The sequence below is a fragment of the Melanerpes formicivorus genome, unplaced genomic scaffold, assembly GCF_026170545.1.
Source record: "Melanerpes formicivorus ecotype bairdi unplaced genomic scaffold, bMelFor1.0.p_v2 SCAF_89, whole genome shotgun sequence".
Classification (NCBI taxonomy): Eukaryota; Metazoa; Chordata; class Aves; order Piciformes; family Picidae; genus Melanerpes; species Melanerpes formicivorus.
The window spans coordinates 913,674-939,427 of record NW_027142441.1 but is presented as its reverse complement, the minus strand read 5'-3'; the positions used below and the strand labels follow the sequence as shown (position 1 = coordinate 939,427).

The following is a 25,754-nucleotide window of genomic DNA, read 5'->3' as shown; positions in this document are numbered from 1 at the left end:
CCTCTCCTCTCCCTTCTCCTCTCCTCTCCCTTCTCCTCTCCTCTCCCTTCTCCTCTCCTCTCCCTTCTCCTCTCCTCTCCCTTCTCCTCTCCTCTCCCTTCTCCTCTCCTCTCCCTTCTCCTCTCCTCTCCCTTCTCCTCTCCTCTCCCTTCTCCTCTCCTCTCCCTTCTCCTCTCCTCTCCCTTCTCCTCTCCTCTCCCTTCTCCTCTCCTCTCCCTTCTCCTCTCCTCTCCCTTCTCCTCTCCTCTCCCTTCTCCTCTCCTCTCCCTTCTCCTCTCCTCTCCCTTCTCCTCTCCTCTCCCTTCTCCTCTCCTCTCCCTTCTCCTCTCCTCTCCCTTCTCCTCTGTTATATCCCTGTCCCTCTTGACCTAGGGAGCCCAGAACTGGACACAATACTCCAGTTGTAGCCTCACCAGGGCAGAGTAGGACAAGAACCTCCCCTTGACCTGCTGACCACACTTCCCAGTTCTGTGTTTGTGCCCCCTGTGTGAGTGCAGTGAGATGCCCTACTGTGCATGCAACTGATGGTGAGCTTCTTTCTCCTCCTAAAGGTAAACCCCAGGTGGGAGGCTATCCTCTTCCAAAGCCAGCATTTAACCTGGCTGCAGTTGTGGCAGAAACAATTGGACTTGGTGTTCAAGAGGAATCTGTAAGTACCAGCCCCAGATTTCTGGCACAGTTTGGTGCCAGCTCTTCTGGAGGAGAGGACTTTGCTTCTTTGCATTCATACTGTGCAGAAGTCACCCAAGCTGCAGGCAGCTCCCCTGGGTTTGCTTTTGCTTGCTCAGTACAGAATTGCTGTAGCAAGAAGAGAGGCAACTGTGCTGACCTGCCTGGGCTTGGGGAGGGGGCAGGGGCACAGTCCCTGCAGTGTGAACTGCTCTCAGCTGTGACTCAGACAGCAGCCTGAATCCTTGGCTCTGCCAGGTGCAGAAGTTGGTGCGGTAATCAAGTCTGAGATCCCAAAAGAGATGATGTGGTGATGAGATTGGTGCCCCAGGTGAGAGGGGTTTGGTTGGTCACTGCAGTGAGACTGAGTGCATGCAAGCACTGCTCTGTGTGCGTTGCAGTGATGAGCACTTCCCACTCCCAGAAGATTTCTTCACAGCTGCTGGCCAGGATGTCATCTGCCTTTTCACTCCTGGTGTTTTTCAGTGGTCTGAATGGGTTGGTTGGAATGGCTCTTCAGAGTACTGATCTGCAAGCCCAGCCTGTTTCTGATTTGCAATGCTAATGGCTTCTCACTCTTCCTTTCTTGGTTTTCCTTTACCACTTCCAAGGAGTCCCAAAATGTGCTGAGCCCTCCTCACACCAGTACTGCCCTGAGCCAGGCCCCAGAGAGCATGCAGGCTGAAGACTCAAGAAAGCATCCAGCTTCTGACTCAAATGATGACAACAGCGTAGGGTGTGTGCTTCCACTTGGTGGTAATGATGCTCTTCTAAGCAAACTTAGCTGCAGCTGTGCTTTTAGGAGAGGTTCAAACCTTGCAGCACTTTGCTTTGAAGGCACAGGCATGAGAATAAAGATGTTCATGTCACAGTCTCACAGCATAACTAAGGTTGGAAAGGACCTCGAGGATCATCGAGTCCAACCTATCAACACAGACCTCATGGCTAAACCATGGCACCAAGTGCCACATCCAATCCCCTCTTGAACACCTCCAGGGATGGGGACTCCACCACCTCCCTGGGCAGCACATCCCAATGATGAATGACTCGCTCGGTGAAGAACTTTCTCCTCACCTCCAGCCTAAACCTCCCCTGGCACAGCTTGAGACTGTGTCCTCTTGTTCTGCTGCTGGTTGCTAGAGAGAAGAGACCAACCCCCAGCTGGCTACAACCTCCCTTCAGGGAGTTGTAGAGAGCAATGAGGTCTCCCCTGAGCCTCCTCTTCTCCAGGCTAAGCAACCCCAGCTCCCTCAGCCTCTCCTCACAGGCCTGTGCTCCAGACCCCTCCCCAGCTTTCTTGCCCTTCTCTGGACACCTTCAAGTCTCTCAATGTCCTTCTTAAACTGAGGAGCCCAGAACTGGACACAGGACTCAAGGGGTGGCCTCAGCAGTGCTGAGCACAGGGCACAAGGACTTCCCTACTCCTGCTGGCCACACTCTTCCTGCTGCAGGCCAGGATGCCATTGGCCCTCTTGGCCCCCTGGGCACACTGCTGGCTCATGTTTAGGCAGCTGTCAATCAGCACCCCCAGGTCCCTCTCTGCCTGGCAGCTCTCAGCCACTCTGCCCCCAGCCTGTAGCTCTGCCTGGGGTTGTTGTGGCCAAAGTGCAGCCCCTGGCACTTGGACTTGTTGAATGCCATCCTGTTGGCCTCTGCCCATCTGTGCAGCCTGGCAAGGTCCTCTGCAGAGCCCTTCTACCCTCTAACTAACATCTGCTCCTCCAGGTCTCAGTCATAGAATCACAGAGTGGTGTAGGGGTTGGAAGGTACCTCCAGAGACCAGGGAGTCCAACCCTCCTGCCAAAGCAGGCCCCACAGGAGCACAGCCAGGCAGCTTTGGAAAGTCTCCAGAGGAGGAGACTCCACAACCCCTCTGGGCAGCCTGCTCCAGGACCCTCCCAGTAGAGAGGCTTCTCCTCATGTTGAGGTGGAACCTTCTGGGTTCCATCCATTGATCCTTGCCCTATCACTGGGCACCACTGAAGAGAGCCTGGCCCCTTCATCTTGCTCCCCAACCCCTCAGCTATTGATAGCCATTGATCAGCTCCCCTCTCAGCCTTCTCCTCTCCAGGTTCAACAGCCCCAGGGCTCTCAGCCTTGTCTCCACAGCAGCCTCTGTTGGACTCTCCCCTGTAGAGTAAACAGCAATGGGAGCAAGCAAAGTGATAAGAGCACAAAAGTGGGGGGCTCACACTTCTGGTTTGGGCTTTCTGTGTAGACAGTCCCTCCTTCACTGCCTTCTTGTTATGGTGAGGCATCTTCTGAGGCCCACAGACCACCTTGGTGGTCTGTGGGCCTCAGAAGATGCCTCATCATAACAAGAGCCTGGAGCTGGGGTAGGCAAACAGTCACAAAGCTTTTCTGCTGACCAGATGTCTGACCAATGTGACCCTTCCCACCCTCCTCAGGATGTTCTGGTCTCAACCTGACATTGGTTGTTTTAGCCCCTGCTTGTCATCTCAGATGTGTATCAAATACAACAGCCAGAGCACCTGAAAGAAGTTTGCACCTTCAGCCTTCACCCACAGAAGGGCTCTGGTGGCTTGATGGCTGCACCCACAGAGTGGCTGTCCATGGCTCCATGGCCCAGGGGAGGCCAGGGACAAGCAGAGTCCCTCAGGGATCACTCCTGGCACCAGGCTTGTTCAACATCCCTGTGGGTGCCATGGACAGTGGCATTGAGTGCACCCTCAGCAGGTTTGCTGCTGACACCAAGCTGTGTGGTGCAGCAGACAGCTGGAGGGAAGGGATCCATCCAGAGGGACCTGGACAGGCTGCAGAGCTGGGCACAAGCCAACCTCAGGAGGTTCAACAAGACCAAGGGCAGGGTCCTGCAGCTGGGTGGAGGCAACCCCAGGCACAAATGCAGGCTGGGCAGGGACTGGCTGGAAAGCAGCCCTGAGGAGAGAGCCTTGGGGGTGCTGGGGGAGGAGAAGCTCCCCAGGAGCTCTCAGTGTGCACTTGCAGCCCAGAAAGCCAACCAGATCCTGGGCTGCAGCAGGAGAAGTGTGGCCAGCAGGGCAAGGGAGGTGATTCTCCCCCTCTGCTCAGCTCTAGGGAGACCCCACCTGGAGTCCTGCCTCCAGTTCTGGAGCCCCTATGACAAGAGGGATGTGGAGGGGCTGGAAGGTGTCCAGAGCAGGGCCAGGAGGATGAGCAGAGAGCTGGAGCACCTCTCCTGTGAGGACAGACTGAAGGAGTTGGGGCTGTTCAGGCTGGAGAAGAGAAGGCTCCCAGGTGACCTCATTGTGGCCTTCCAGGATCTGAAGGGGGCTCCAAGAAGGCTGGGGAGGGACTGCTGAGGATCTCAGGCAGTGATAGGACTAGGGGGAATGGAATGAAGCTGGAGGTGGGGAGATTGAGGCTGGAGGGGAGGAGGAAGTTCTTCCCCATGAGAGTGGTGAAGCCCTGGAATGGGTTGTGCAGGGAGGTGGTTGGGGCCCTGTCCCTGGAGGTGTTTAAGGCCAGGCTGGATGAGGCTGTGGCCAGGCTGATCTAGTGTGGGGTGTCCCTGCCCATGGCAGGGGGGTTGGAACTGGCTGATCCTTGTGGTCCCTTCCAACCCTGACTGATACTGTGACACTATGATACTTGGTGCCATGGTTCAGTTGTCAGGAGGTGTTGGGTGCCAGGTTGGACTTGATGATCTCTGAGGTCCTTTCCAACCTCACTGACTGTGTGTGTGTGATTGTGTGGTGGTGCTGAGGCCTGTGCAAGACTGCAAAGGGAGTCCTTTGGTAGAAGGGATTCCAGGGTAGGCTTCATTCTGTGCTTGGCTCTCAGGTGGGTGTGGAAGGGAATTTCACAGCACACTCCCAGGAAGGCTCAGGTCTGTGTGCTGTTTGCCTTTGGCAGCTCAAAGTGCAGCAGCCCCCAGGCTTCCCTTCTCTGCCCTCTGCTTTCAGCTGATAGCAGCAGCCAGCTTTCCAGCAGGTTGCTGATAGCAAACTGATCCTTTCTGTGCATCACTTCCTCTCCTCCCTGCTCCTTGTGTAAACATCTCCCCTCTCCTTGTCTCCAGCCTTCCAGATGCAGCTCAGAGCCCCCCACCACATGCTGACTGGGATCCCCAGGTAGCCTCTCCTGTCTTCGGAGCGCCTAGCAGCGTGAAGACCAGTGCCAGTACCAGCCGTGCCCCTTGTGTTGGAGATTCAGGACTGAAGCCTAACCTCAAACCCAGCCTTTTCAACAATCCTTCCTCTTCCAGAGCTCTTAAAAGTAGACCAAAATCTGAAGATGTTGCTTTTGTTGCACCCCTGCACCTGGGAGCAGAAATCAACTCCGTTATGGGCCAGGCCGCTCTCTGCAGGCAAATGCTCGCGGGCAGCTCTTGTGCAGCCAAACCCGAGGTGAGCAAGAGCCCTTTCCTGCTTGGGCAGCAGAAGCAGCTAGAAGGCAGGTGTGCTAAGAGAAAGCAAGCTGAAGAAGAGCCTGCAGGGAGCTGTGAGCAGGCGTCCTTCAACAAGGAGAAGCGGGGGCCCTGCGGCGAGCACGCGGCCGAGAAGCCTCTGGACCTCTCCGATCGCTTCTCCGGAGCTCGCTGTCACGAGAGGAGGCAGGGAGCTGAGGAGGCCTGTAAGAACAGACTGAAGCAGGTGACTCTGCATGACATTTTTTCACAGCTAGGGAAGCCTGTCCCCGGAGGTCCTTCGCCCAATGCCAACAGTGAGAGCTGTTTGTTTGGCAGAGGCTTGCAAGAGGAGCCCTACCCGCGGGAGGCCACGCGGGGAAAGGCCTTCCCAGAGAAGAAAAGCCAGGGCCAGATGAAAGAAGAAGTTCTCCCTTTCAAAGTCAGCCCACTGCCAAGTTCTGCAGAGACAGAGCATCTCTTTGATGACTTGAAGGTGTGCTCTCCTGACCTGTTTGCTCCCCTTCTCCTTTGGATTGTTCTCCTTCGGTTTGGGGCTGTGCGGTCCAGAGAACAGAAGGCTCCGAGGTGACCTCACTGTGGCCTTCCAGGATCTGAAGGGGGCTACAAGAAGGCTGGGGAGGGACTGCTCAGGATCTCAGGCAGTGATAGGAAAGCCAATCAGCTCCTGGGCTGCAGGAGAAGTGTGGCCAGCAGGGCAAGGGAGGTGATTCTCCCCCTCTGCTCAGCTCTGGGGAGACCCCACCTGGAGTCCTGCCTCCAGTTCTGGAGCCCCTATGCCAAGAGGGATCTGGAGGGGCTGGAAGGTGTCCAGAGCAGGGCCAGGAGGATGAGCAGAGGGCTGGAGCACCTCTCCTGTGAGGACAGACTGAAGGAGTTGGGGCTGTTCAGGCTGGAGAAGAGAAGGCTCCCAGGTGACCTCATTGTGGCCTTCCAGGATCTGAAGGGGGCTCCAGGAAGGCTGGGGAGGGACTGCTCAGGATCTCAGGCAGTGCTAGGACTAGGGGGAATGGAATGAAGCTGGAGGTGGGGAGATTGAGGCTGGAGGGGAGGAGGAAGTTCTTCCCCATGAGAGTGGTGAAGCCCTGGAATGGGTTGTCCAGGGAGGTGGTCGAGGCCCTGTCCCTGGAGGTGTTTAAGGCCAGGCTGGCTGAGGCTCTGGGCAGGCTGATCTAGTGTGGGGTGTCCCTGCCCATGGCAGGGGGGTTGGAACTGGATGATCCTTGTGGTCCCTTCCAGCCCTGACTGATACTATGCTACTATGAACATTAAACTTGCAATGTGTTGTTAGGTTGCCAGTGGCCATGCACCACACAGAAAGAAAGCAAGGCCAGGACATGGAGAGTCTGAACCAGCATCTGTACTTCAACCAAACCCCTGTAGACTATCCAAAAATAAAGCCCTGCAGAGTGACCAAGGTAACCTGAGGAAAATGATCCTTTTCTTGCACCCCTGCTCCCCCAGCCTGTGCCATGATTCCACAGAGCTCTTCACACCTCCTTTTCCCCACTTCAGTCACTTCCTCTGCTCTGCTGCCCACTCATTCCCTGTACACTCAGAACTTCTCTACCCAGAGCCTGTTCTTGGTGACCCTCTTTTGGACTGGGTGATCTCCAGAGGTCCCCACTGCCCCCTTACCACTCTGGGATGCTCAGGGTCACCCACTGTCTTTGCCCTCTTCTCTTCCTGGCAGTCCTTTGCCATATTCAATAAACCTGTGCCTGGCATCCAGCTGTGAACTGCCCAGGCTGGGAGTCTGCTGCTCCTTTGTGTGGCATTGCTGTTTCCTGCATGTGAGTAACACACTGAACAGCTCAGGAGGTTTGAGTCTGGCTCTGTCAACAGCTTGAAAGCTGTGCTTCAGTCTCAGGGTAACCACTCCTGGGAGTCATTCATGATTCCTGAGGACCTCTGAAGGAAAGTTGTGCCTTTGCTTGTAATGAACAGGTGCTGCCAAATGCTCTGCCTCAAGCTGTATCTTATCAGAGAACCACACACTTATTTTGCTTGGAAAAGCCTTCTAAGATCATTGACTCCAACCATCAGCCCAACCCCACCATGGCCACCAAACCCTGGCCCCAGGGGCCATGGCCACAGCTCTCTGCAACACCTCCAGGGATGGGGACTCCACCACCTCCCTGGGCAGCCTCTGCCAGGCCCTGACCACTCTGGCAGCAAAGAGATTTTTCCTCATCTCCAACCTGGTTAATCCTATTCCTATCCTATCCTATCCTATCCTATCCTATCCTATCCTATCCTATCCTATCCTATCCTATCCTATCCTGTCCTATCCTATCCTATCCTACTCTACTCTACTCTACTCTACTCTATTCTACTCTACTCTATTCTATTCCTCCCCTGGCACAACTCCAGGCCATTTCCTCTCCTTCTATCACCTGAGACCAGGGAGCAGAGCCCAACCCCCACCTCCCTGCAGCCTCCTCTCAGGGAGCTGCAGAGAGCAATGAGGTCTCCCTCAGCCTCCTCTTCTCCACACTCAACACCCCCAGCTCCCTCAGCTGCTCCTCCCCAGCCCTCTTCTGCAGACCCTTCCCCACCTTTGTTGCCCTTCTCTGGCCCTGCTCCAGCCTCTCAATGTCCTTCTTGTAGTGAGGGCCTCAAAACTGACCCCAGCACTCCAGCTGTGGCCTCCCCAGCCTCCTCATAAAATCATTGACTGGTCTGGGTTGGGACCTCTGAAGGTCTCCTAGTCCAACCCTATCTTCTGCCCATTTAAGTTGTCCAAGTCTGAAAACTGCCTTTTGAAGCTGGGGTTGCAGCATCACTGCTTCCCTAGCCCTCAGCTGAGCTGCCACACTGCATGCTTCACTTAGAAATGCTTGCCTTAGAAGCTGAAGCAGAAAAAACCTCTGTTTGGTGTGGCCATGTAGCTTGGAATCTCCACCTCAACACCACAGATCCATCAGGAGCCACCTCTGCAGCAATGGACAGACACTTTTGTGCTCCTTTCTATCCTGCCACCTGGTGTGTGTGTTCCTCCCCACCTAAAGTCTCCAATAGGATTTGGGTTGCAGTACAGGCAGTTTGCCTGCACAGAGTATTTTGCCTCTTGCCTACACCAACCATACCACAAGGAGCAGCTTGCTGCCAGGGGGTGACAAACACTTGGAGACCTCTTTCTGGCTCTTCAGGCAAGATGTGATCCACACCAGCTCAGCCTGTGGCTTGAGAATAATCAGCCCTGCCCCCAAAGATAAACTGGGGGAGGGAAAGCTGCCTCAAACTTGAGACAGTTGGCTGAATTTGATTCTGATTGTCTTGTCCTTCCCAGATTCTCTGCACTCAGAGCTGAAAGAGAAGCCTATAGAGAACTTCCAGTGGAGCATAGACCCAGGAGCTGACTTCTCACAGTACAAAATGGATGTGACAGTAATTGACACAAAGGTAAAGGTGGAGAGCAATGCTGCATGGCCTGTGGGGCTGACAGAAGCCTCCAAAAGCACTCTCAGGAGCTTGATTCTGGGCAGACCAAAGCCACTCTCTAACACAAATACAAATTCAGCTCATCTGAGCACAGCCTGAAACCCTCCCCTGCCCAGCCTGAAACCCTTCCCTGCCCAGCCTGAAACCCTCCCCTGCCCAGCCTGAAACCTTCCCCCTGCCCAGCCTGAAACCCTCCCCCTGCCCAGCCTGAAACCTTCCCCCTCCCCAGCCTCAAACCTTGCCCTGCCCAGCCTCAAAGCTTCCCCTGCCCAACCTGAAATCTTCCCCTGCCCAGCCTCAAACCTCCCCCTGCCCAGCCTCAAACCTTCCCCTGCCCAACCTGAAACCTCCCCCTGCCCAGCCTGAAACCCTCCCCTGCCCAGCCTCAAACCTTCCCCTGCCCAGCCTCAAACCTTCCCCTGCCCAGCCTCAAACCTTCCCCTGCCCAGCCTCAAACCTTCCCCTGCCCAGCCTGAAACCCTCCCCCTGCCCAACCTGAAACCTCCCCCTGCCCAGCCTGAAACCTTCCCCTGCCCAGCCTCAAACCTTCCCCTGCCCAACCTGAAACCTTCCCCTGCCCAGCCTCAAACCTTCCCCTGCCCAACCTGAAACTTTCCCCTGCCCAGCCTGAAACCTTCCCCTGCCCAGCCTGAAACCCTTCCCCTGCCCAACCTGAAACCTTCCCCTGCCCAGCCTCAAACCCTCCCCTGCCCAACCTGAAACCCTCCCCTGCCCAGCCTGAAACCTTCCCCTGCCCAGCCTGAAACCCTCCCCTGCCCAACCTGAAATCTTCCCCTGCCCAGCCTCAAACCTTGCCCTGCCCAGCCTCAAACCTCCCCCTGCCCAACCTGAAACCTCCCCCTGCCCAACCTGAAACCTCCCCCTGCCCCACCTGAAACCTCCCCCTGCCCAGCCTGAAACCCTCCCCTGCCCAACCTGAAACCTTCCCCTGCCCAGCCTGAAACCCTCCCCTGCCCAGCCTCAAACCTCCCCCTGCCCAACCTGAAACCCTCCCCTGCCCAGCCTGAAACCCTCCCCTGCCCAACCTGAAACCCTACCCCTGCCCAACCTGAAACCTTCCCCTGCCCAGCCTCAAACCTTCCCCTGCCCAGCCTGAAACCCTCCCCCTGCTCAGCCTCAAACCTTCCCCTGCCCAGCCTGAAAGCTTCCCCTGCCCAGCCTCAAACCCTCCCCCTGCCCAACCTGAAACCTCCCCCTGCCCAACCTGAAACCTTCCCCTGCCCAGCCTGAAACCCTCCCCTGTCCAGCCTGAAACCTTCCCCTGCCCAACCTGAAACCTTCCCCTGCCCAATCTGAAACCCTCCCCTGTCCAGCCTGAAACCTTCCCCTGCCCAACCTGAAACCTCCCCCTGTCCAGCCTGAAACCTTCCCCTGCCCAGCCTCAAACCTCCCCCTGTCCAGCCTGAAACCTTCCCCTGCCCAACCTGAAACCTCCCCCTGTCCAGCCTGAAACCTTCCCCTGCCCAGCCTGAAACCTTCCCCTGCCCAAACTGAAACCTCCCCCTGCCCAGCCTGAAACCTTCCCCTGCCCAGCCTGAAACCTTCCCCTGCCCAGCCTGAAACCTTCCCCTGCCCAGCCTCAAACCCTCCCCTGCCCAGCCTGAAACCTTCCCCTGCCCAAACTGAAACCTCCCCCTGCCCAGCCTGAAACCTTCCCCTGCCCAGCCTGAAACCCTCCCCTGCCCAGCCTCAAACCTTCCCCTGCCCAGCCTGAAACCCTCCCCTCCCCAGCCTGAAACCCTCCCCTGCCCAGCCTGAAATCTTCCCCTGCCCAGCCTCAAACCCTCCCCTGCCCAGCCTGAAACCCTCCCCCTGCCCAACCTGAAACCCTCCCCTGCCCAGCCTGAAACCCTCCCCTGCCCAGCCTGAAACCCTCCCCTGCCCAGCCTGAAACCCTCCCCTGCCCAGCCTGAAACCTTCCCCTGCCCAGCCTCAAACCCTCCCCTGCCCAGCCTGAAACCCTCCCCCTGCCCAACCTGAAACCCTCCCCTGCCCAGCCTGAAACCTTCCCCTGCCCAATCTGAAACCCTCCCCTGTCCAGCCTGAAACCTTCCCCTGCCCAACCTGAAACCTCCCCCTGTCCAGCCTGAAACCTTCCCCTGCCCAGCCTCAAACCTCCCCCTGTCCAGCCTGAAACCTTCCCCTGCCCAACCTGAAACCTCCCCCTGTCCAGCCTGAAACCTTCCCCTGCCCAGCCTGAAACCTTCCCCTGCCCAAACTGAAACCTCCCCCTGCCCAGCCTGAAACCTTCCCCTGCCCAGCCTGAAACCTTCCCCTGCCCAGCCTGAAACCTTCCCCTGCCCAGCCTCAAACCCTCCCCTGCCCAGCCTGAAACCTTCCCCTGCCCAAACTGAAACCTCCCCCTGCCCAGCCTGAAACCTTCCCCTGCCCAGCCTGAAACCCTCCCCTGCCCAGCCTCAAACCTTCCCCTGCCCAGCCTGAAACCCTCCCCTGCCCAGCCTGAAACCCTCCCCTGCCCAGCCTCAAACCCTCCCCTGCCCAGCCTGAAACCCTCCCCCTGCCCAACCTGAAACCCTCCCCCTGCCCAACCTGAAACCCTCCCCTGCCCAGCCTGAAACCCTCCCCTGCCCAGCCTGAAACCCTCCCCTGCCCAGCCTGAAACCTTCCCCTGCCCAGCCTCAAACCTTCCCCTGCCCAGCCTCAAACCTCCCCCTGCCCAGCCTGATACCCCCCCCTGCCCACTTACCCTTGAGCACTTCAGGCAGTGTGGCAGTGCCACATCTGGGAGCAGTTTGGTTTTCATTTTAAGACACAGTGTTGCAAATCTGATTTTTCCTCTCCCCGCTGTCTCCTGCTGTTCAGCTCATCACACATGGAGCTCATGGCTGTCTTTATCTGGGAGGGGTCCAGGCTGCTTGTTAGGGTCTTTGGGAATTTGCACAGCTTCACAGATGCCATTGGCTTGGAGGGGACCCTCCAAGGGCATCCTGTCCAGCCCCCCTGCACTCAGCAGGGACAGCTCCAGCCTGAGCAGGCATCTCAGGCAGGGCCACAGCAAATCTGAGCTTGAATGTCTCCAGGGATGGAGCCTCAACCACATCCCTGGGCAGCCTGTGCCAGTGTCTCACATCTCACTGGGAGAGTTCACCATCATAGCTTCCTCCTGGTGTCCAACCTAACTCTGCCCTGCTCCAGTTCCAACCCATTGCCCTCATCCTCTCCCCACAGCCCCTTCTGAGCAGCCCCTCCCCAGCCTGCCTGGAGGTGCCCTCAGGACAGGACAGGCCTTCAGCCATGGCAGTGCAGCTCTAAGGTCTTGCAGTGCAGCTGCACTCTTCCTGCAGCCTGTTTGGTTTGTCACCCTTAGAGGCTGCCTCAGTTCCACCACTCTGCCATTTCTGTGTGGCTTCCTGGGCTTCCTGTCTTTGGCAAGGCAGCTTTTGCTTGTCAGGTGATGGCATGCAGCAGATCAGTGCTGTACATGGAATCCCAGGGCTGGAAGGGCCCTCAAGGGTCAGCCAGCTCCAACCCCCCCTGCCATGGGCAGGGACACTTCAATTTCCTTGCATTTGGATTTCAGAACCTAGATTTGATAGCTTCAGAGAATCACAGAGCAGGTTTGGGTGGCAAAGCCCTTTAAGCAAATCCAGTCCCACCAGATTCTTGCTCTGCCCAGGCTGGGGCTGCACCATGGCCCTCAGCACCACATCTCTGTCACTTTTCATCACCTCCAGGGCTGGGGATTCCAACCACCTCCCTGGGCAGCCTCTGCCAGGCTTGGAGAACCCTTGCAGGGAGGAAGTTTCTTCTCGTCTCCAACCTAAGCCTCCCCTGGCACAATTCCAGGCCAGTTCCTCTTCTAGCACCTGAGCCTAGGGAGCAGAGCCCAACCCCCACCTCCCTGCAGCCTCCTCTCTGGGATCACCCAGTGCAACATCCACCCAGCCCCACCATGGCCACCAAACCCTGGCCCCAAGGGCCATGGCCACAGCTCTCTGCAACACCTCCAGGGATGGGGACTCCACCACCTCCCTGGGCAGCCTCTGCCAAGCCCTGACCACTCTTGCAGTGAACAAATTGTTCCCTATGTCCAACCTAAGCCTCCCCTGGCATAATTTCAGGCCATTTCCTCTCCTTCTAGCACCTGAGCCTAGGGAGCAGAGCCCAACCCCCACCTCCCTGCAGCCTCCTCTCAGGGAGCTGCAGAGAGCAATGAGGTCTCCCTCAGCCTCCTCTTCTCCACACTCAACACCCCCAGCTCCCTCAGCTGCTCCTCCCCAGCCCTCTTCTCCAGACCCTTCCCCAGCTTGGTTGCCCTTCTCTGGACCTGCTCCAGCCTCTCAATGTCCTTCTGGGAGTCATGACTCCATATCATGGCTGAAAAGAGCCACTCACAGCAGATGTCCAAGCAGATGTCAGTGACTGCTGTGAGAGTGTTTGAGATGCCCAGCAGAGGCCCCACAGCAGCTGCTGCTCAGTGCAGTTGTGATGTTTGCTCTTGTTTTGGCTGCAGGGTGGCTCCCAGCCCCGAGGCAGAGGGGAGGTGGATCTGGATTACACCTATGTCCATGAGAGTGTGCTCTGCAAACTGAAACCCCCAGAGCCAAGCCAGGACAGCAGCCCAGGTAAGACTTGGAGCTGGGTTTTTTGTCTCTCCTTTGGTTTGCTATTTCTCTGTGGAGAAGGAGGGAAGAGTAAAGGGTTAATGTTGTATCCCCTCTCTATGAGCAAGCAGGGGGAAATGGTTTGCAGTAAAACAAGGATCAGGTGACTGTCTGATGGATGTTGGGCAGGCTGGGGATGTGGTCTGCCTGGACTGCAGCAAGGCCTTTGACACCATCCCCCACAGCAAACTCCAGGCCAAGCTGTCAGCCCCTGGCTGGGACAGCAGCTCTCTGAGCTTGGTTAGGAACTGGCTGGAGGCTGAGCCCAGAGAGTGGTGGTGAATGGTGCCACAGCCAGCTGGCAGCCAGGCACCAGTGGTGTGCCCCAGGGAGCAGTGCTGGGCCCTGTGCTCTTTAACATCTTCACTGATGACCTGGATGAGGGCATTGAGTCAGTCATCAGCAAATTTGCAGATGACAGCAAGCTGGGAGCAGATGTTGGTCAGGTAGAGGGCAGAAGGGCTCTGCAGAGGGACCTTGCCAGGCTGGACAGATGGGCAGAGGCCAACAGGATGGCATTCAACAAGTCCAAGTGCCAGGGGCTGCACTTTGGCTACAGCAACCCCAGGCAGAGCTACAGGCTGGGGGCAGAGTGGCTGAGAGCAGCCAGGCAGAGAGGGACCTGGGGGTGCTGATTGACAGCTGCCTGAACATGAGCCAGCAGTGTGCCCAGGGGACCAAGAGGGCCAAGGGCATCCTGGCCTGCATCAGGAAGAGTGTGGCCAGCAGGAGCAGGGAAGTCCTTGTGCCCTGTGCTCAGCACTGCTGAGGCCACACCTTGAGTCCTGTGTCCAGTTCTGGGCTCCTCAGTTCAAGAAGGACATTGAGAGACTCGAAGGTGTCCAGAGAAGGACAAGAAAGCTGGGGAGGGGTCTGGAGCACAGCCCTGTGAGGAGAGGCTGAGGGAGCTGGGGTTGCTTAGCCTGGAGAAGAGGAGGCTCAGGGGAGACCTTCTTGCTCTCTCCAACTCCCTGAAGGGAGGTTGGAGCCAGGTGGGGGTTGGTCTCTTCTGTCAGGTAAGCAGCAGCAGAACAAGAGGACACAGTCTCAAGCTGTGCCAGGGGAGGTTTAGGCTGGAGGGGAGGAGAAAGTTCTTCCCTGAGAGAGTTGTTGGCCATTGGGATGTGCTGCCCAGGGAGGTGGTGGAGTCCTCATCCCTGGAGGTGTTCAAGAGGGGATTGGATGTGGCACTTGGTGCCATGGTTTAGCCATGAGGTCTATGGTGACAGCTTGGATTTGGTGATCCCCGAGGTCATTTCCTACCTTGGTGACACTGTGAGACTCTGAAGTGCTGATGCATTTCTCTGGGTTGCAAAGGTCAGGTTGTGCTTCCAAGCAGAAGCAGGGCCTGGTGTGGAGCTTTGCCTAAGCCAGAGCAAGTAAGTGACAGAACTTGTGCTGAGGTGGAGCCAGCAGCTAGCTTGTACACTGCTTAAAGGGTGAAGTGTGTCACAGTTGCCACCTCAGCAGCCTCAAAGCAAGCAAGAAGTTGGCTGTGCAGTCACAGCAGGCTTTCTGCTGGAAGACTGATGGCATTTTCAATGGCAGGGATAGGAACTGTTGAAAATCAATCAACCCAGGTCACAGAATGGGTTGGGAGGGACCTCAGAGCTCATCCAGCTCCAGCCCCTGCCATGGGCAGGGACACCTCCCACCAGCACAGCTTGCTTTGTGCAAGGCTTTGGGGGTGTGGGGTTTGGGTTGTTGCTAGAAGAGCTGCTGGAGGTTTTGCTCTGCCCCAGCTGGCTCTCACTGCTGCATGGCAGCTGGCACTCTGGGGGGGCTCCAGTGGGCTTCATGCAACCACTGAAGGGTTTGGGTTGCAAGGGACCTTAAAGCTCATCCAGTTCCAACCAAGCTGGTGCCAGGGACACCAAGGTGTGAATCATCCTTGTCATGGAATCAGAGACACTGCATGGGGTTGGAAGGGACCTCAAAGCTCATCCAGCTCCAACCCCCTGCCATGGGCAGGGACACCTCCCACCAGCCCAGCTTGCTCAAGGCCTCATCCAGCCTGGCCTTGAACACCTCCAGGCAGGAGGCAGCCACAGCCTCCCTGGGCAGCCTGTGCCAGAGTCTCACCACCCTCACTGCAAAGAATTTCTTCCTCATCTCCAGTCTCAACTTCCTCTCTTCCACATCAAAGCCATTGCCCTTTGTCCTGTCACTCCCAGCCCTTGTCACAAGTCCCTCCCCAGCTCTCCTGGAGCCCCTTCAGGTACTGGAAGGCTGCTCTGAAGTCTCCCCAGAGCCTTCTCTTCTCCAGGCTGAACAGCCCCAACTCTCTCAACTTGTCCCCACAGGGGAGGTTCTGCAGCCTCTGATCATCTCTGTGGCCTCCTCTGGAGCCTGTCCAGCAGCTCCAGGTCCTTCTTGTGCTGGGGGCCCCAGAGCTGGAGGCAGTGCTGCAGGTGGGGGCTGAGCAGAGCAGAGCAGAGGGGCAGAATCCCCTCCTGAGAGGTGCAGATGGTTATCAAGGGCCAGGAGGATGAGCAGAGGGCTGGAGCACCTCTCCTGTGAGGACAGACTGAAGGAGTTGGGGCTGTTCAGGCTGGAGAAGAGAAGGCTCCCAGGTGACCTCATTGTGGCCTTCCAGGATCTGAAGGGGGCTCCAAGAAGGCTGGGGAGGGACTGCTCAGGATCTCAGGCAGTGCTAGGACTAGGGGGAATGGAATGAAGCTGGAGGTGGGGAGATTGAGGCTGGAGGGGAGGAGGAAGTTCTTCCCCATGAGAGTGGTGAAGCCCTGGAATGGGTTGTGCAGGGAGGTGGTTGGGGCCCTGTCCCTGGAGGTGTTTAAGCCCAGGCTGGAGTGGAGAAGGCTCTGAGGTGACCTCATTGTGGCCTTCCAGTATGTGAAGGGGGCTCCAAGAAGGCTCCAAGAAGCCCCCTTCAGGTCCTGGAAGGCTGCTCTACTCTGCAGTCTCTATCTCCTCTCTTCCAGCTTCAGTCCATCCCCCTTTGCCCTCTCACAGCAAGCCTGTCAGAAGCCCCAGGTGTTGCTGCCCCAGTCCCTGTGTGGTGTGTGGTGGCTGCAAGGCAGTGACCTCTCTCAGTGGGGCTTGGCCTTTGTTAAGCTTCTGCAAGCTGCTGGCATTTCTGCAGCTCCCCTCCTACCCCCAGCAAGTGTTCCCTTCTGCTTGGCTAGCTGCAGCACTGCAGGAGCAGAGCTGTCATGCCTCCAGTGCCCAGCTTCAGGGTCATGAGGTGGTAGCAATGGGATCAAGGGTGAAGAATCACCAAGCATTGGCCACCTTGAAGCTGGCAGGGAAGCTGCAGCAGGGGGAGTCAATGCCTGGCTGCTGCTGAGCTCAGCAGCCCTGCAGCAGGCAGGAACTGGTAGTCCTTTGGATACAGATTCAAGCAAAACCCCCTTGGGGGTTGGATTCTTTGCCTGCTTTGGATGCTCATTGTGCTTTCTGTCACAGGAGGAGAGACAAAAATGAATGACAGCCTCACAGAGATGTTTGACAGGACAGCCCATGAGGATTATGAGTCCTGCCTGGCAGGAGAGAGCCCTTCAGGGTGTGAGGAGAAGGCAGCTCTCCCTGATGAAGAGCAGGAGAAGGGAGTCCCAGCAGCAAGCAGGAGACTGAAGAGTGGTATGGCATTTGTTTTGTCAGGGGGTCACAGGGGCACTGAGGGTGGGGGAGACCTTTAAGATCCTGAGGCCAGCCCTAAGCCTGCTGCCATGGCTGCTGGGCACTGGCACTGCCTTGTGAGCCCTGCTCCCACCCACCCTGTTTTGGCACTGCCTTGTCAGCCCTGCTCCCACCCTGGGCTACTTTGGCACTGCCTTGTGAGCCCTGCTCCCACCCTGGGCTGTTTTGGCACTGCCTTGTGAGCCCTGCTCCCACCCTGGGCTGTTTTGGCACTGCCTTGTGAGCCCTGCTCCCACCCTGGGCTGTTTTGGCACTGCCTTGTGAGCCCTGCTCCCACCCTGGGCTGTTTTGGCACTGCCTTGTGAGCCCTGCTCCCACCCTGGGCTGTTTTGGCACTGCCTTGTGAGCCCTGCTCCCACCCTGGGCTGTTTTGGCACTGCCTTGTGAGCCCTGCTCCCACCCTGGGCTACTTTAGCACTGCCTTGTGAGCCCTGCTCCCACCCTGGGCTGTTTTGGCACTGCCTTGTGAGCCCTGCTTCCACCCACCCTGGGCTACTTTTCCTACCTGTCTGACTCTGTTGCTTCAGCCTGAATGTGGAGCTCTGTGTTTCTCCACAGCTGGCTAAGCCCTAGCTTGGGAGCTGTTCCTCCAGGTACTCTGTTCCTCTCCCCTGATGGTGTTTTGTGCTTGGCATGTTTGCTTACAGAGCAGGAGGACAGACAAGACAAAGCCAAGCAGAAAGCTTTTGTGGAGCCCTACTTCAAAAGTGATGAAAGGTAATTCCCTTTGTCCTGCCCAGGCACTTTAGGGCTCTCTGTGCCCTCCCCACAGGGCACTTGTGCTGCACACACTTCAGGTGGCTGAAGAAGCACAGCTAAAGGATTCAGAGATTGCTACTCATGGAATGGGTTGGGTTAGGGACCTTGAGGATCATCCAGCTCCAACCCTAGCCATGGGCAGGGACACCTCACACCAGCCCAGGCTGCTCAGGGCCCCATCCAGCCTGGCCTTGAACACCTCCAGGCAGGAGGCAGCCACAGCCTCCCTGGGCAGCCTGTGCCAGTGTCTCAACACCCTCACTGCAAACAGTTTCTTCCTCATCCCCACTCTCAGTCTCCCCTCTCCCAGCTCAAAGCTTTTATCCCTCACCCTGTCACTCCCAGCCTTTGTCCAAAGTCTCTCCCCAGCTCTCCTGGAGCCCTTCATGTACTGGCAGGCTGCTCTGAGGTCTCCCTGCAGCCTTTCCTTCTCCAGGCTGAACAGCCCCAGCTCCTGCAGACTGAGACTCATCATAATATCAGTCAGGGTTGGAAGGGACCACAAGGATCATCCAGCTCCAACCCCCCTGCCATGGGCAGAGACACCCCACACTAGATCAGGCTGCCCAGAGCCTCATCCAGCCTGGGCTTAAACACCTCCAGGGATGGCACTGGCAGTCTCAGTCATTAAGAACAACACACAGCCCTTCACTGAATGTTTGTTAGCTTATTGTTCACTGCAGCACCTGTCTTGTTTGCAGAGGAAAACTTGTTGAGTGTTTGCTGAGCAGATCAGTTGGAATCAGCCTGCTCTGTTCTGTTCCTGAAGCCCACCTGGGCTTCACCTTGCAGAGGTCAGTGCAGGCACAGCTCTGTCTGGGACAACAGAAAGATCTTGCAGCAGATTTCCATTGGACCCATTTTGATCTGCTCATTACATCCACACAAGGAAAACCCAGAGAGAGAGGCATGGAATTGTTTTGGATTGGGAAAACCTTCTAAGATCTTCAGTTCCAACCATCAGCCCAGCCCCACCATGGCCACCAAACCCTGGCCCCAAGGGCCATGGCCACAGCTCTCTGGAACACCTCCAGGGATGGGGACTCCACCACCTCCCTGGGCAGCCTCTGCCAAGCCCTGACCACTCTTCCAGCACAGAAAATTTCCCTCCTCTCCAACCTAAGCCTCCCCTGGCACAACTCCAGGCCATTTCCTTTCCTTCTAGCACCTGAGACTAGGGAGCAGAGCCCAGCCCCCACCTCCCTGCAGCCTCCTCTCAGGGAGCTGCAGAGAGCAATGAGGTCTCCCTCAGCCTCCTCTTCTCCACACTCACCACCCCCAGCTCCCTCAGCTGCTCCTCCCCAGCCCTCTTCTCCAGACCCTTCCTTAGGGAGGTTAACACTGTGGGCAGTGGTCAATCTCCTTCTTGGAGTGAGGACCCCAAAACTGAACCCAGCACTCAAGCTGTGGCCTCCCCAGGGCCCAGCACAGGAGGACAATCCCTGCCCTGCTCCTGCTGCCCACACCATTGCTGCTCCAGGCCAGGCTGCTGGTGGCCTTCTTGCCCACTGTGGCAGTTCAGGCTGGCTGCCTGCTGTTCCTGCCTCATGAGTTCCATCTCCAGTGCCTGAGTGTCCCATCTGCTCCACATCTCTGCAGCAGTCAGTCCTTCCCTGGCTCTAAAGCTGCCCAGCCTCCCCAGCTCCCTGCTGTGGGAGTGTCCCTGTGCTTGTTCTCCTGCCCCAGCCTCTGCCCCTGCTGGGGACAGCCACAGCCCTTCTCTGGACCTGCTCCAGCACCTCACTGTCCTGCTTGCAGTGAGGCCCCAGCCCTGCCCCCAGCACTCACTGCCAGCTGTGGTTGTGGAGCAGAGCAGGTTGCAGGCAGGCACAGCTGGAGCTGTTGGTTGCCCAGCTGGGCCTTGCCGAGCTCTCAGAGTTCTGCAGGCATGGCCTGGGGTTTTGACTGCCCTGATGCTCTCCTTCATTGCATCCTAAGAAGTGGCCATTGCCCAGCAGGGAGAGGAGGTCAGTGGCAGCACCCTGTGAGGGGCTGTGTGCTTTGCAGGAGGAACCCTGTGCTGGACTTCCCTCACATCGAGGTCGTTCGGAAGAAGGAGGAGAGGAGGAAGCTGCCTGGCCACACCTGCAAGGAGTGTGAGAATGTGAGTACTGCCTGGGCCTCTGCTGGCTCTGCCTCCTAACCCCAGCTCACAGCCTCTGCTGAAATGTACAGCTCCTGGCATCACTCAGTGCTGTGTCCTCTTGTACCTGCACAGAAGTCAGGCTGAGGGAGCTGGGGGTGTTCAGCCTGGAGAGGAGAAGGCTGCAGGCAGACCTCACAGCAGCCTCCCAGTAGAGACTACAGGAAGGCTGCAGAGAGACTGTTTGCAAAGGCCTGCAGGGACAGGAGCAGGGGCAATGGCTTCAAACTAGAGCAGAGCAGATTGAGATGGGCTGTGAGGAACAAGTTCTGCACCAGGGAGGTGGTGGAAGCCTGCAACAGGTTGCCCAGGGAGGTGGTTGAGGCTTCATGCCTGGAGATATTCAAGGTGAGGTCTTGTCACAGTGTCACAGTGTCACCAAGGCTGGAAGAGACCTCAAAGATCACCAAGTCCAACCTGGCACCACAGGCCTCATGACTAGACCATGGCTCCAAGTGCCACATCCAATCCCCTCTTGACCACCTCCAGGGATGGGGACTCCACCACCTCCCTGGGCAGCACATCCCAATGGCTAACAACTCTCTCAGAGGAGAACTTTCTCCTCACCTCCAGCCTAAACCTCCCCTGGCACAGCTTGAGACTGTGTCCTCTTGTTCTGCTGCTGGCTGCCTGGGAGAAGAGACCAACCCCCACCTGGCTCCAACCTCCCTTCAGGGAGTTGCAGAGAGCAAGAAGGTCTCCCCTGAGCCTCCTCTTCTGCAGGCTAAGCAACCCCAGCTCCCTCAGCCTCTCCTCACAGGGCTGTGCTCCAGACCCCTCCCCAGCTTTCTTGCCCTTCTCTGGACACCTTCAAGTCTCTCAATGTCCTTCTTGAACTGAGGAGCCCAGAACTGGACACAGGACTCAAGGTGTGGCCTCAGCAGTGCTGAGCACAGGGCACAAGGACTTCCCTGCTCCTGCTGGCCACACTCTTCCTGCTGCAGGCCAGGATGCCATTGGCCCTCTTGGCCCCCTGGGCACACTGCTGGCTCATGTTCAGCCAGCTGTCAATCAGCACCCCCAGGTCCCTCTCTGTTTGGCAGCTCTCAGTCACTGCCCCCAGAAGGGTCAGAGCCTTCTAACCCAGACCATTCTGTGTTTGTGCTGTGTGAGCAGCTGCTCAGGGTGTCTGTGTTTGCTGACCTGGGTCTGTTTCCCCCCCACTCAGTATTATGCAGACATTCCAGAAGAGGAGAGAGAGAAGAAGCTGGCCTCCTGCTCCCGGCACAGGTTCCGCTACATCCCCCCCAACAGCCCGGACAACTTCTGGGAGGTTGGATTTCCTTCCACCCAGACCTGTGAGGAGAGAGGTTTGTGCACAGGGAGCCTGCTCAGCTCTCTGCAGGGCTGAGTTCTCTGAATGGTTATTTCCTCTTCTCTTTTTATTTTCATCTCTCTTTATTTTTCTCCCTCTCTCCTTTTCTCCCTCCTTTTCTCCCTCCTTTTCTCCCTCCTTTTCTCCCTCCTTTTCTCCCTCCTTTTCTCCCTCCTTTTCTCCCTCCTTTTCTCCCTCCTTTCCTCCCTCCTTTCCTCCCTCCTTTTCTCCCTCCCTCTTTTTCTCCCTCCCTCCTTTTCTCCCTCCCTCCTTTTCTCCCTCCCTCCTTTTCTCCCTCCCTCCTTTTCTCCTCCCTCCTTTTCTCCTCCCTCCTTTTCTCCTCCCTCCTTTTCTCCTCCCTCCTTTTCTCCCTCCCTCCTTTTCTCCCTCCCTCCTTTTCTCCCTCCCTCCTTTTCTCCTCCCTCCTTTTCTCCCTCCCTCCTTTTCTCCCTCCCTCCTTTTCTCCCTCTTTCTCCTCCTCCCTCCTTCTCCTCCTCCCTCCTTCTCCTCCTCCCTCCTTCTCCTCCTCCCTCCTTCTCCTCCTCCCTCCTTCTCCTCCAAACCTCTCCTCTTTCTTTCCTTGGGAATTATTCCCTGAGGCTCACTCCAGGCCATGGAGCAGCATTTCTCACCCTCTCTTCTTGAGGTCTGGTTGCATATCAGCTGCACCTCAAATACTGGGTTCAGTTTTGAGCCTCTCACTCCAGAAAGGACATTGAGAGGCTGGAGCAGGGCCAGAGAAGGGCAACCAAGCTGGGGAAGGGGCTGGAGAAGAGGGCTGGGGAGGAGCAGCTGAGGGAGCTGGGGGTGTTGAGTGTGGAGAAGAGGAGGCTGAGGGAGACCTCATTGCTCTCTGCAGCTCCCTGAGAGGAGGCTGCAGCCAGCTGGGGGTTGGGCTCTGCTCCCTAGGCTCAGGTGATGGAAGGAGAGGAAATGGCCTGGAGTTGTGCCAGGGGAGACTTAGGTTGGAGAGGAGGAAAACTTTCTGTGCTGCAAGAGTGGTCAGGGCTTGGCAGAGGCTGCCCAGGGAGGTGGTGGAGTCCCCAGCCCTGGAGGTGTTCCAGAGAGCTAAGGGCAGAAATGATTGGCATTTTTGCAGTACCTAAGTAAATCCTCAGCTGCCTTTGAGCAAAAGTCAGCATTTTAGGAGGCAAAGGTAGAGACTCTGCTTCTTAATCCTCCAACCTACACCTCCCTGCTGTGTCTTGAAGCCCTGTCCTCTATCACCTGTTACTAGGGAGAGCCCCCACTTGGCTCCAGCCTCCTCTCAGGGAGAGGAGCAGTGAGGTCTCCCTCAGCCTCCTGCACACTGCACACCCCCAGCTCCCTCAGCTGGCTGTGTTCCCATGCAGAGCAACTGCAGCTGCCCCTCTGAAGCAGTGAGATGCAAAGGAGTGTTTGCTGCTCCTTCCTGCTGTCCTGAGCCACTTGTGGTTTGTTGGTTAAGACCTGAGTGGCCCAGGCAGCACTCCCAGCTCTGCAGCAGGGTTTGGCTGCTTGAGCTGCAGCAGGTGTTGGTGCTGAGAAACAGGAAGGGCTTGGCACAGGCCAGCTGCTGCCCCTGCCTGCTGCTGCTCAGCTGCACTTGCAGCACTTGCTTTGGGTCAGGTCTGCAGGAGAAGAGGCAGTGAAAGGACAGTGAATTGGGTTTGGAAGTAGGTGAACAGCCCACAGCTTGCAGCCCTCCCCTCAGCACTGTCTGTACTGCACTGCCCTGCAGCCTCCTCAGGGGTGGGTAGTGGCACTAGTGCTGCTCAACATCTTTGTTGTGCCAAGGACAGTAGGATCAGGGCACCCTCAGCCAGCCTGCCTGGGGCACCCAGCTCTCTGGTGTGGTCAGCATGCTGGAGGGAAGGATCCATCCAGAGGGACCTGGACAGGCTGCTGAGCTGGGCCCAAGCCAACCTCATGCAGTTCAACAAAGCCAAGTGCAAGGTCCTGCAGCTGGGTCAGGGCAGTGCCAAGCACAGATCCAGGCTGGGGGGAGAATGAGCAGAGAGCAGTGCTGAGGAGAAGGGCTTGGGGGTGCTGGGGGAGGAGAAGCTCAACAGGAGCCAGCACCAGGCCCTTGCAGCTATGTCCTGGGCTGCTCCCCAGCAGAGTGGGCAGCAGGGAGGGGATTCTGCCCCTCTGCTCTGCTGAGACCCCACCTGCAGTGCTGTGTCCAGCTCTGGAGCACAAGAAGGACCTGGAGCTGTAGGAGCAGGCCCAGAGGAGGCCATGAAGGTGATCAGAGGCTGCAGAGCCTCCCCTGTGGGGACAGGCTGAGAGAGCTGGGGCTGTTCAGCCTGGAGAAGAGGAGGCTCTGGGGAAGGCCTTAAAGCAGCCTTTGAAGGGGGCACAGGAGAGCTGGAGAGGGACTTCTGACAAAGGCTGGGAGTGCCAGGACAAGGGGGGATGGCTTCAGGCTGGATGCAGCTGGGCTGAGATATTAGGATGAAATCCTTCCCCAGCAGTGTGGTGAGACACTGGTGAGAACAGGTTGCCTAGAGAAGCTGTGGAGACTCCAAGCCTGGAAGTGTGGAAAGCAAGGTTGGATGAGGCCTTGAGCAGCCTGAGCTGGTGGGAGGTGTCCCTGCCCATGGCAGGGGGTAGGAACTGGATGAGCTTTAAGGTCCCTTCCAACCCAAACCATTGTAGGATTCAATACAAGACAGCAGCCAAGTTACTGTACTCTGGCATCTCTCTCTTGGTGTCAAGTGAGAGTCACTTGCCACAGAAGGCAGACAGGAGATCACAGTATCACAGTGTCACAGTGTAACTTAGGCTGGAAAGGACCTCAAGGATCATTGAGTCCAACCTGGCACCACAGACCTCATGACTAAACCATGGCACCAAGTGCCACATCCAATCCCCTCTTGAACACCTCCAGGGATGGGGACTTCACCACCTCCCTGGGCAGCACATCCCAGTGGCCAACAACTCTCTCTGGGAAGAACTTTCTCCTCACATTGAGTCTAAACCTCCTCTGGCACAGCTTGAGACTGTGTCCTCTTGTTCTGCTGCTGGGTGCCTGGGAGAAGAGACCAACCCCCACCTGGCTACAACCTCCCTTCAGGGAGTTGGAGAGAGCAAGAAGGTCTCCCCTGAGCCTCCTCTTCTGCAGGCTAAGCAACCCCAGCTCCCTCAGCCTCTCCTCACAGGGCTGTGCTCCAGACCCCTCCCCAGCCTTGTTGCCCTTCTCTGGACACCTTCAAGTCTCTCAATGTCCTTCTTGAACTGAGGAGCCCAGAACTGGACACAGGACTCAAGGTGTGGCCTCAGCAGTGCTGAGCACAGGGCACAAGGACTTCCCTGCTCCTGCTGGCCACACTCTTCCTGATGCAGGCCAGGATGCCCTTGGCCTTCTTGGCCCCCTGGGCACACTGCTGGCTCATGTTTAGGCAGCTGTCAATCAGCACCCCCAGGTCCCTCTCTGCCTGGCTGCTCTCAGCCACTCTGCCCCCAGCCTGTAGCTCTGCCTGGGGTTGCTGTGGCCAAAGTGCAGCCCCTGGCACTTGGACTTGTTGAATGCCATCCTGTTGGAAGACCCATTGGAGATGGCTAGATGTGTTCTGGGGGTGAGCAGAAAGTGGCAGGGGGGTTTGTGCCTGGCTCCTCACCTCAGCTCTGTCCCTTGCAGGCTACATCAAGGAGGATGTTGGTCCCTGCCAGCGGCCCAAGCGGCGCCAGCCCTACGCCGTCATGTTCTCTCCTAAAGCCAAGGAGCAGAAGACATAAAGGCTGGGCCAGGGGGGCCCAGCAGCCTGAAGAGTCTCTGTCCTGGCCTTAGCTATTTATAGTGAACATCACCTCGGCCTGAGGAGCTGTGTTTTCCACACTGCTGGCTAAAATCCTCCCCATCCAACATGCTCAGTCCTTTGCTGACCTGATGGTCTCCCGGGAGCCGAACTCCACAGCAGGGTTTTGCTTCCTCTGGTGGTGAGAGGATCACCTGGGGCTCACTTTGGCACCTGCCACACAAAGGACTCCTTCTGTTAGTTGGGTTTTTTTTTCCAGCCAGTCCTGGCCAAACTTTGTGCCCCCTGGTTGAGAGTCCCTGGACTGGGTTGTGCTTGCCAGGCCAGAGGGGGCAGAGCTGCAGATTCTGGTAGGTGCTTTCCTTGGGCACTGGAGTTCTTGTAGAGCCTTCCTGCTTGGGCACCAAGGGTTCTGTCTACTTGTGAATAAAGCTCTGTTGGAGAGGGGCCAGCCCTGCCTCTCCTGGGCTGGAGATGTGAAAACCAAGGTTGTCCAAGTGTCCTTCTTGCATCTTGGTGAGAAATGGATGGCAGCTCAGTGGTGCACAGCAGAAGAGGCCATTCCCAGGGGGAGTTCCAGCCTTGATTTGGCTGGGTGGGTGTTTGTGTCTCCTTGATTGATACACAGGTGAGCATTTTTAACTGCTGCACTGGGAGGAGGGGGACTCACTTGAGGCATCCAGAGGGATCTTGACAGGCTTGGGAAGTGGGGCACTGTAGATAGGGGAGGGTAGGGTAGGGTAGGATAGGATAGGATAGGATAGGGTAGGGTAGGATAGGATAGGATAGGGTAGGGTAGGATGGGATAGGATAGGGTAGGGTAGGATGGGATGGGATGGAATGGAATAGAATTGAATTGAATTGAATTGACCAGGTTGGAAAAGACCTTTGAGATCATCAAGTCCAACCCATCACCCAGCACCATCTGATCAACTAACCCGTGGCACCAAGGGCCTCATCCAGGCTCTTCCTAAACACCTCCAGGGATGGGGACTCCACCACCTCCCTG

The 25,754-nt window shown here is 57.2% G+C and overlaps 1 protein-coding gene across 7 annotated transcripts in view; it reads left to right on the top strand.

Moving 5' to 3' along the window:
* The window catches only part of RBBP8 (RB binding protein 8, endonuclease), a 74,964-nt gene extending 49,715 nt beyond the window's left edge, over positions 1-25,249 (top strand). For 6 of the 7 annotated variants that reach the window (XM_068165462.1, XM_068165456.1, XM_068165459.1 and 3 more), the window contains 11 exons: positions 552-649; positions 1,281-1,405; positions 4,691-5,513; positions 6,330-6,456; positions 8,331-8,443; positions 12,978-13,089; positions 16,555-16,728; positions 17,436-17,505; positions 19,555-19,651; positions 20,859-21,000; positions 24,628-25,249. In XM_068165462.1, the coding sequence (XP_068021563.1) occupies positions 552-649; positions 1,281-1,405; positions 4,691-5,513; positions 6,330-6,456; positions 8,331-8,443; positions 12,978-13,089; positions 16,555-16,728; positions 17,436-17,505; positions 19,555-19,651; positions 20,859-21,000; positions 24,628-24,725 (1,979 nt within the window). In that variant the 3' untranslated portion in view covers positions 24,726-25,249. The remainder of the gene's footprint in view (positions 1-551; positions 650-1,280; positions 1,406-4,690; positions 5,514-6,329; positions 6,457-8,330; positions 8,444-12,977; positions 13,090-16,554; positions 16,729-17,435; positions 17,506-19,554; positions 19,652-20,858; positions 21,001-24,627) is intronic. The other variant, XM_068165463.1, reaches the window with a different exon arrangement.
* The last annotated feature ends 505 nt before the right edge of the window (positions 25,250-25,754 follow it).